We start from the raw sequence: 10,183 nt of genomic DNA, 5'->3' as shown, positions 1-10,183 counted from the left end.
AAGAGGTCATGGAAAATGGTCAACGTATCTGACTCATGATTTATATTGAACATTGTTTACATACCTTACTGTTGGTTTCATGTATTTTCATTTTATGAACCTATTGTCTTATCCTGCTTCTTGTGGTGATGATGTTCAAGCTAGGTTAGTAAAAAGAACTAGACCTATACAATATGCACATTAGTTTTGAACTTCTCTAGGTGTTGAATTTTTGAAAACTACATTAAAAAACTATAATGGATGGTGTAAGAGAGATAACTAGAAAAAAAAGATACGCTATGCCTGTGATTGTAAATATTGCAACAATGTGCATTGATTAAACCACAACAAACAGATAGGTCAGCAGTGACTGAAGTAAAAATAAAAATCTGTCAATAGTTTCCAATCATCACTGGTTATTCTTCATTTTGAGTGGTCAGGCTAATAAAAGACTTCCTAAGAGGGACTGACGTGCTTTCCTTCCCAGTAATTGGCTGCGGAAGCCGTGAAAGCGTAGAGTAATTGCATGTTGCTGTGTTTTAATTAGCGCTGAAGCTTATTGCATGCTGCTTCCCCAGGTGGCTTTTAAATTTACCACACACACAAAACCACAACAGCCACAGCTAGTCTGTAGAAAAGGTCTGTATATCAATGTACATTAAATAGATGATAGCTGGATAAAACATTCTCCCTCCATGGCCCATGAAACCCGCACACGGCTGTCTCTGGGTTATAGAGATAAAAGTCCAGTGATAGCTTTCCAAGCAAGATATTGTCTTTCATATATGCGTTGCAATACATATCTTTCTGTGTGTCCTCCCATGTCTGAGCGAGCCAGGCAAATTTAATGTGATAGAAAAATTATTGTGTATGTTTATGTGCTCTAGCAGATGTCCGTGCTGTAGAAATTTCCAGCTGTTAGTGTTTAAATGATAATACAATTTCTTGTGACAATAGTTTCATGTTTCTGCATACTCAACACATATGGAACTGTGCCATAAACATCCAGCTAATAATTTGTGGGTATTCTAAACAATTACAACTGAGCTGATGTTACGACACAAAGGTTTTCCAGCAACCAAATCCAAATAAATCGGAAAACTAAAAGATTAGACTTTTAACAATACTGTATAAAAGTAAATCTCAAGATATCAAATATATTATTATTAGATGATGTGTAGTACTCAATATTGTAATTTTTTCTTTGTATATTGATTATTTTACACACACACACACACATACACACATATACATTCAAAGCTCTTTTATTTGACCAGAAAACAGAAGAATAACAAAAAATCTAGCAATCAATTTACAGCAAACACTTTTAATCCTAAATAATTCCTATGAGGAAAAATGAGGTCTGCTCAGAATTACCTTAATAGGCACCCCTCGACATTTTTTTGTTGGAAATCAGAAAAAAGAAACTCATGTCATATTTAACTAAACGTCTCAAGCAAGGGACAATGTTGAAAAAAAAATATAATTCAGATTTATCCATTCAAATTTTGTCTCTCACAGTTGCCCACTGCTTGGCCTTATCCCAGGACGTTGATGCGTGGATCTGCCTGCCAGATCATTTCTTGCCGAATCTCTGGGGCACGGCCATACTCCAGATCTGACCGGGGGCAGCCTCCCAGTCGCGGGAATGTATCTGATCATCCGACACTACTTGATCTCTAGAGCCACGGCCAAACCTGCAAGGGAGGAGAAACAGAGGCAGAAACTGATGTAATTTAAAGTAACTATATGGTTCAAATGAAAGACTTTTACACATTTTTACTGTATGTTGTTGACCATACGCTTTTGATGAGGGATTAACATGGACAGAAATAACACATGACACAAGATGCAAATACAAAGAAATCACTTTTTTGTTTTTGTGTTTGTCAAACTTTGTTTAACTGATCACAGCAGGATGGAGTGTTACATAGGATGTAGGTCCAGGGTTAAAGAGGCAACAGTTTTAGTGTGCAATGTTTAAACACTCAAGGCTGAGACTACAATTTCAGTTCAAAAAATGATCTAGTCTTTGCCAAAAGAGACGTGGTTGGCTCCTGAACCATTTATATAAATAATCTCAAGCATGCTATTTAAAAATGGTACTTTGTGTTTTAAAATTCAGATATAGAAAATAGTTGCAAATGGGTTACATTAAAAATCTGCTTGTGGAGCTGCAGCGATCAGTCGATGATTAGTCAGGTGACAGAAAACCTATTTTGATATTCATTTAAAGATGCGGTAGGTAAGACTTATAAAACTAACTTTCTGTCATATTTGCTGAAACTGACCCTATGTTTGAGTAGAAATACATTAGGCAGGTAATTTACAAAAAAATCCAGATCCTCTAGCACCACCTACAGCCTGTAGTGCGATTTGCAAAAATCCACCGCTCCCTGTTCAGATCCTCCAATCAGGGCCAGGGGGGGTGTCTAACTGCGTGTCAATCATTGCTCATGCACACGCATTCATTCTCCCATGTGGGGGCAGGGGCTTAGGAGACCGTTTGGGCTTCAGCAGAAAGGGGGGGAGGGACTGAGAAATTGTCAATGTTCAAATTCTTTGGCTAAGTCCTGGATCTTCACAATCCTACCTACAGCACCTTTAAGTCAATTTAGAAGCCAAAATGTCTTAATGTCATAACCCTAGCCCAGCTATTAAAATGTGAATATTTGCAGCTTTTTCTTGTCATACATTATAGTAAATCAAATATCGTTGGCTTTTATATTGTTGATCAGATTAAAACAAGACAAAACATTTGATGACATCACCTTGAACTCTAGAACATTGGGATGGGAATTTTTCAGTTTTTTTATGTTTTACAGGCCAAATAATTAATCAAGAAACTATGCAGCAGAGTGTTCTGTAATGAAAATATTCATGCATTAATAATAATCAATTAATAATCGAAATGTGAAAAGTCTTATAGATTTAGTTACTGTATGATTGTTTGTAATGTACGTGTGTGACAAATACAGACTCTTAATGGCACTGACCTCTGTGGCTGATGGAGGACAGAGTCCCTGGTTTCTCTCTGAGATCCGAGCAGCAGAGCTCTCAGCACTGCGGTCAGCAGACGATCATCAATGCTGTTATCTGTGTTTTCACTCTCCTGGAGCACAGCAGCATACAAACAAACAGATGCAAAGCTATGTATCAAAAAGCTTGTATTCTGTTTTTGAAAACCCCACAAAAATATCTCCGGACAACATCAAGTGTAACTTCAATTTTGGGTTGCATCACAATCTCCAGGGTTTCTAACTCCAGTCATTTAGTCCTGCTGTGGCAAGGGATCTTGAGATGTGAAAATTAGTGTGCAAAGGCAGAACAATGTACCACTCAAATATCCATCCACCCGTATCTTTATGCTAAATAAATCTGTATGTCTCTTCACACCACAGTGGGAAAACCTTATAATTTTCCTCATGATCTGAATCCTCCTGCTCTATCGTACTCTGACTGACTGTCAACCCCAGAATATATAACAGTATTTCACACCGTTGCATGAAGAGGAACACCATCGGAAATCTAAATGAGAGTCGTGTGATTTAGCTTGTCTCACTTGATAAAAGGATTCAAATGTAATTTACATACTTCATCAAATGGAGTGACAGACTTCTCTGAAAATGTTGGCATGACTTCTGGTTGTGAACAGACTATTTCATTCAGTCTGTGTGGCACAGCAGACAGACTTTAAATCCTGCCTAGAGACACACAAATATTTAACACGTGTGTGCCTTAGATATGTCTCAAAATTAGATTTTTATTTTCAGATGCCAAAACTATTTTTTGCAAATCGGATGTAACATGAATTAAATGGGAAAAACACACATAAATAATGTTATATATGTCCTTGCTACAGCAGGTTAAATTACAGACTGTGAGTGGTTTGTTGTCTCACCAGCCCCAGCAGGTGGTCAACGATGTTCTCCTCTGAGTCTGGCAGGATGTCATTTTTGTCCAGACTGCCTTGGATGTGAAGAGCCTGACTGACGCCAGCCATTGCCACAACCAGAGCCAGAAGAGTCACCAGAGCAGCTGTGTCCATCATCTCAAACAGAAGGGAGGTCAGATGAATTCTGAGGAAGGATTTTGGTTGTCTTATTACACCTGTGGACTTTAAAAGGCTCGGCTCCTGGGGAAGAAAGGAAAGACTCGTCCTGGTCAGGGTTAAGTGTCTTCTTTCTGCAGTGTCCAGGCTAACTTCCGTGGTGGTAACATCCTCACTGGGTCTTATATACACCTCATTGTCACTGGAACCCCCCAAGCAGAGCTGGAGAAGGATGCTCCTGTACATAGGGGAACAAGGGACAGGATGGAGGAAGAACCAGCCCCCTAATATGAGACTTAACCAGGTCCATTTAGCAGGATCAGGGCATTAGTGATGACTGAGCGCCAGAGTGCGTTATTATGTAGCCCGTAGGGTAATGCAACATAACTCGCCCAGTTATTAAACAGATAAATCCCTGCAAATGGACTCTGATCCACCAGTCCCAGTTGTCCAATAGTCTGCACTGCATGTACAGACCAACAATATGTGAGAACACTCATCACCCATTAAACCACGCTAACAATAAACAGATTAGTCCAGACAACTTTAGTGATCTTAGGCAACAATGTAATGAACCTAAGAAAGCAGCAAAACAAAGCAGACACAAAATAATACTAAAAGAAACAAACAAGAGAGTGACACATTACTTACACATACCGCTTATTAGTTTTTTTATATATATATTGCTCCCAATGTCTCAAAACTAGAGGATATCTCCACAATTTCATCTCACACCTCAGGGTTTACAATAATGTTGCTGATTCATTCATCAGTGAAGGATCAACTGCAGAGTTTGTATCTTACGCAATGGTGTCTCAGATTAATATTGTTGATCTTTATTTTCATTTTACGTTTACATTTTACAAGTGTATGATGAATTGTCCAAATTATGTTCATAGCATATATAAACTTAATTTTAGGATAAATGGTTAGTTGTATTACAGTATTGGGAGCGTATAAAAATATCACTTAAAAGGCTTCACACATTCTCTCTCCAAATGGTTATTGTTAGGAATGTAGAGCACACCATGGTTCGATAATAATGTTACGGGTCATCAAAACTTGTGCTTACACACTAGAGGCGGTTTAATTAGTTGTTTTTTTTACTGTAACATGCTGATGAAGAGATTTCAGAAAGAAGCTTCTCCCAAAGGAAACGACTTAGGTTAAAAACCCATTTGTAAAATGTCAGCTTCCACTATTTTCTGCTATGATTTGTGAGAGTGACAGTGGCTTTATTAGTGCCATATGTGTTCACTTTGTCTCTATCTTTGACCATTGTTTGTGTGTGTGTGTGTGTGTGTGTGTGTGTGTGTGTGTTTGTGTGTGTGTGTTTATGTGTGCACGTCATGACAAAATAGTAGATCTAAGACTGACCTTCAGTAAGAATGTACAAAAATTCTTGTGTACAACCATCAATGTTCCAGCGCTGCAATAGTAACTTTGATACCTTCTCACACCTGCTTGCTAATACACCAGATGTTGTTGTGATCAATGAGGAGTCCAGTCAGGTGTTCATTTTAGAGGTTGCATGCACCTTTGATCCTAGCATGGAGGAAACTTTTTTTACCAAGGTAATTTAATATCAACCACTCCTAAACACCATCTCAGAGCTGGTCTATAGGTGCTGACTTTTTGTTTTCATATTTGGCAGCTAAGGACACACACATGGGCTGGTTGTAAAAGGGCTTTGTCAGCTTGGGATGCCCAAAGAGAGGGCTAAATGGCTAGCAAAGTACTGTGCTCTGTCTGCTTTGCTCGATGGTGTTTTTTGCCCCTAACTGTTCCTTCCAGGCAGCGCTGCGACCGCTGCCTTCAAGGCACCTAACCCTAACCTTAACCTTAACCTTAACCCTAACCATAACCAGTGCCTCCCAACGGTGCCTTCCAGCATAGACAGCCACCATTTATGGCGAAGACGCTGTTACTTATACCCATTAGAACGGAGGGGTATGCTTAATATTATGAAGACCTGCTGTATGCCAATGGCCCATGATTTTGTATATGTATTTAACTGCATTTAAAATATTTATGTCCCTGTAAATTATTCTTTTCAAGTGGACTTAAATAAAATGTGTGTGTGTGTGTGTGTGTGTGTGTGTGTGTGTGTGTGTGTGTGTGTGTGTGTGTGTGTGTGTGTGTGTGTGTGTGTGTGTGTGTGTGTGCGTTTGTGTGTGCGTATGTTTACAGTGTGTGTGTGTTCCTGTAATAATTAGTCACTTCCCCAATACTGGATGAGACATTAACAGATTTGGCTCATTAGTAAGTCATCATCATAATCATAAGTGCCTAATGGGTGACAATCCGCTTAGACTGCAACACACACACACACACAAACACGTCTAACTGTCCCTGTTTAACTGCCATGGCAACCAGGATGACATCTGAAGGATTGTAAGGGGACTTAGTTTTCATTACTATAATAACATCATAAGCTTTTGGATTAAAGAAAAATCTAATTCACTCACTCTGATGTGATAATAAAAAGTTACATGTGTGTTTAGTATGTACACACTCAGTAGGCACTTCATTAGGTACAGCTGTACAGTCAAATGCAATCTAATACAACCACCCTGCCATGAAGTCTACTCTTATGATTGCAACAATGATTTGTTGGCGTTGACACAGTCATAGAGGCAGAGATGTTGTACTGGATTGTAATATGGTACAAATGTGTTCACCTTGAGTTTTATGTGATTAGCTGTGAACTAATAACAGATGGATACTGATTGGGTTTGATCAAATGTCAATTAAACATTTTCAGTCACTATAACTAAATCCTCATCTTCATTTGTAGACACCCCCCATGGAAGATGTTAAGAAACATCAATGTGCCATTACACAGCTCCAAACAAACAGCTCGCACATGGTACTATATAATATACTTTGATATTTGATTTTTTAAATATTGCCCATGTGTCTTAAATAAATATACAACTGATTGAACTAAAACTATGTCTTCGAACATAAAGATGGAGGCTAAAAAACCTGGCGTACAGAGTTTGATATTCTTCCAATGCAAAATATATAATCATTTATATCCTCCCCAGATCTGGAGGTCATCTACATCCAATCTTTTTTTACTCTGCTGCAACATGTAAAGTCAAACATCTCTCTCTGACACCTCCCGCTTGTTCAGCTGCATAGCTGCAGGGATTTTAACTGGCCCAAAAGGAAAAGATTCTGTATCATCTCCCAGCTGGAAGCCAGTTAGAGCAGGAAATGAGCCTAGGGTTTAAAGCTCAGGTCAGTCTGACCTCAAGCTATTTATGACTGACCTGTACGCTCTTTTATGAACCAGAGCACAGGCTGAGGTCCTGTGACGTATCCTGATGATGATTGTTATTAATATATGACAGAACTGCTATCAGTTTCCTATTCAACGGATCTTGTTTCACTTAAGTGTTATTATCTTGTATTCTTTTTGTTAAAATTGAAGCTTTACATATCAGTCTTTATTTCTTATGTGTATCACATAAACAGTTCTGTTTTTATAAACAACCCCAAATAGTACCAAAGCGGTATTTCAGTTTTCAGACTTTTGCCACCATCTTGTGTTCTCTGAGTGAACTGCAGGTTAACTAGTAACTGATGTACAACTGGCTAAAATTCCACTGATAATGACGCAACTTATCTGATGGGTTTATTTCCTTTTATTTTATATACAATGTTAAAACAGTGAAGCCAAACTTAAAATAAATAAAACACAGAGTCATGGCAAAAAAGGGGAAGATTAGAACAGCAATAGGGGCTTCATGCAGCTAATACAAGATTGTCCAGCAATACCTTAAAAACAAACTGACTCTTCATGCTTCACAGCCCCTCCATTGACCCAAATTAGATCCAAAGAAAGTTTGTCTGGTTCCTTGCTCACATGTTCTGCTCTTCTAGAATTCTCTCCTCTCTTCAGGTTGTTTAAGTGTTGGAGGGATGTTTCACAGGTTACACTGCTTCAGGGCAGCCTGATTCAATTTGTAAATCGCCTTGTGTTCTTTAGCAGTAGTTCACAATCTGCCACTTTTACCATAAGGCACTTGTATGCAGTTAGAAGTGTCAGTACTGAAATGACTGCACTCTCTTACCCTGGCTGGTGTGACTGGAGTACAGTACCAGGAACAGTGTGACAAGCAGGTTAATATAGTCCAACTAAAACGTTTTAAAACTATTTAAAGAAAGGTCTCCTGGTAAAATATTTTTTAAATATTAGTAAAAAGATAACATAAAGGTGGTGGTGTTGAAAACCTCATAATCATGACCTATCTAATTCAGAAAGTTTTTAATTTGAGGCCATGTTTTCACACATAATACTTGAATACACTGGTTCAAAAATTTAAATGCTTACAATGCAAATGTGCTGACCATATTTTAAATTTTTTATATTTAGCTTTGCTTACATATTTGGTCTTTCTGTGACTACAGTGCTGTGGCTGTCATAGGGGGTTTTGTGGTTTTCTTCTTCAAGTTCACTCAGGTAATGAACTATTGATGTACAGTACATTTGACTGGTGTATTAACAAAAAGTTTAAAAAGGCAATTGACACAAAAAGGCAATTCTTTTCCTTGAATAAGGATATACAAAATCAGCAAGCCCAGACAACACATTCAGCAACACATTACTTAACTAATATCTTACATACTGACATTTCCCAATGTTTACCAGTGCTAACTAGAAGAAAACCCCAAAACATTTTTTATATTAAAAAAAAATGTTTTTTCGTTGCCCATATCAGTCATCAGTCTTACAGTATTTAAAGCTACATTGTGTAAGAATTTCTCCCATCTAGCGGTGAAATTGTATATGACAACCAACTGAATATTATTTTCTAGCCTGTCCCACTAGCCACTAGCCTGTTACAATCGCGTTTTAACTCCTACGGTGGCCGTATTATTCCAAGAAGTACCACTTTGTCCGTGAGTGTTCCTTCAAGTGTAATAATAGTTTTACATCTTCGTTATTTTGGTACCATTTCATTGCTAACATCAGCTATCAGGTTCCCAAACGAATGCAAGCTAATGTTAGTAAAGTATGAGCGCGATCCTCCATCTTCAACAGGCTTTCAAATCTGCCGGCAGATCGAGTAATCTCCCCCTGGCATTCGTCACGGTGCCACTGAGTGTAAAAGCACAGCGGTATGTCCCTCTTTGGCTAATGTATTTTAAAGATGGAGGCACAACATGGCAAAATACATATGAGCGACTCGCTCATGTATTCTGAATGATTCTGAATGTCAGATTCTACGCTTACGAGAATACTTTGATTAGTTGGTGGAAGTAATTACACATGAATGAGCACATATTTGTGAAAGAACAAAGGGTTTTTTGCTAAGAATCAACTCAAAACATTACACAATGGAGCTTTAAGGCAAAAAAGTCTTTGTCACAGGCATTGGCTTCTTCATCAACAATGTCCAATGTGTCTATGCATCTAAGATTATACTGTACTGTATGTTTGTGCATTCATGCATGTCTTTGAGTCATGATTTTTTTTCTCCTGTCCTGATGACAGACAGTGAAGTGCATGGCGGCAGGCTATAAAGCATATGAGCAGCTAGACTGGTTCTAATATTGTTGTTGGCCTTCAGTATGTACTGTAACACACTGATATAGCTGCACAGTATAAATAGACTGCAAGGGCGGCCATCAGCGGGCTACAGCATGGGAGAGTATAGATCCAGTCACAGTGTAACAGGCCACCAATATGCAAGTACTGACAAAGTGGAGTGCAAAAGATGTCATGATCTCAGTCTGTGTGCACTTTTTTTAGTCCGTTAGTTCCAATGCAAAGACAAATGAGTGCCACACATTGTGATTTTAATTAATTTTGTCAGTCAGTGCTTCGAAGGGAGTTACGAGGTCCCGTCAATCCAGTGCGTGGCCCATTCCTTTTTATGGACAACTCCTGACTTCTCAGTCTGGAACTGTGGCCGGTCCTCGCGAGGAATCTTCACCGCGTGGTACTGAGGCAATTTGTCTTTGTAGTGGGCCCGTTGGAAGAAGCCACACTGTTGGCACAGTATAGGAAAGCAGGCAGGAGTGCAGATAGTGGAAGAAAGGGAGAGAGGGATGGAAAGGCAGGAAGGAAGGAAAAAATAAAGAATTAACTGATGTCATTTAAAGGTGCTCTATGTGATGTGACGTGTTTTTTAGGCTACA

The 10,183-nt window shown here is 38.7% G+C and overlaps 2 protein-coding genes across 6 annotated transcripts in view; both read right to left on the bottom strand.

Annotated features, from left to right (window-relative positions):
- Positions 1–1,228: 1,228 nt before the first annotated feature.
- On the bottom strand, positions 1,229–4,349 carry npffl (neuropeptide FF-amide peptide precursor like). Its single transcript, XM_039798384.1, has 3 exons — positions 3,881–4,349; positions 2,976–3,091; positions 1,229–1,676 (listed from the first exon to the last, which is right to left on the bottom strand). Exons 1-3 carry the CDS (start codon positions 4,274–4,276, stop codon positions 1,556–1,558), a joined length of 633 nt encoding a protein of 210 aa, XP_039654318.1. The 5' UTR covers positions 4,277–4,349; the 3' UTR covers positions 1,229–1,555.
- A 4,739-nt stretch (positions 4,350–9,088) lies between these two features.
- Positions 9,089–10,183, bottom strand: part of itga7 (integrin, alpha 7) — a 42,236-nt gene continuing 41,141 nt past the window's right edge. For 3 of the 5 annotated variants that reach the window (XM_039798182.1, XM_039798184.1, XM_039798185.1), the window contains one exon: positions 9,089–10,032. In XM_039798182.1, coding sequence (XP_039654116.1) covers positions 9,877–10,032 — 156 coding nt within the window. In that variant the 3' untranslated portion in view covers positions 9,089–9,876. The remainder of the gene's footprint in view (positions 10,033–10,183) is intronic. The other 2 variants (XM_039798186.1, XR_005638988.1) reach the window with 2 other exon arrangements.

Source organism: Perca fluviatilis, chromosome 4, assembly GCF_010015445.1.
Source record: "Perca fluviatilis chromosome 4, GENO_Pfluv_1.0, whole genome shotgun sequence".
Classification (NCBI taxonomy): Eukaryota; Metazoa; Chordata; class Actinopteri; order Perciformes; family Percidae; genus Perca; species Perca fluviatilis.
Note: the sequence above shows the minus strand (reverse complement) of the source record. Positions and strands in the feature narration are given on the sequence as shown.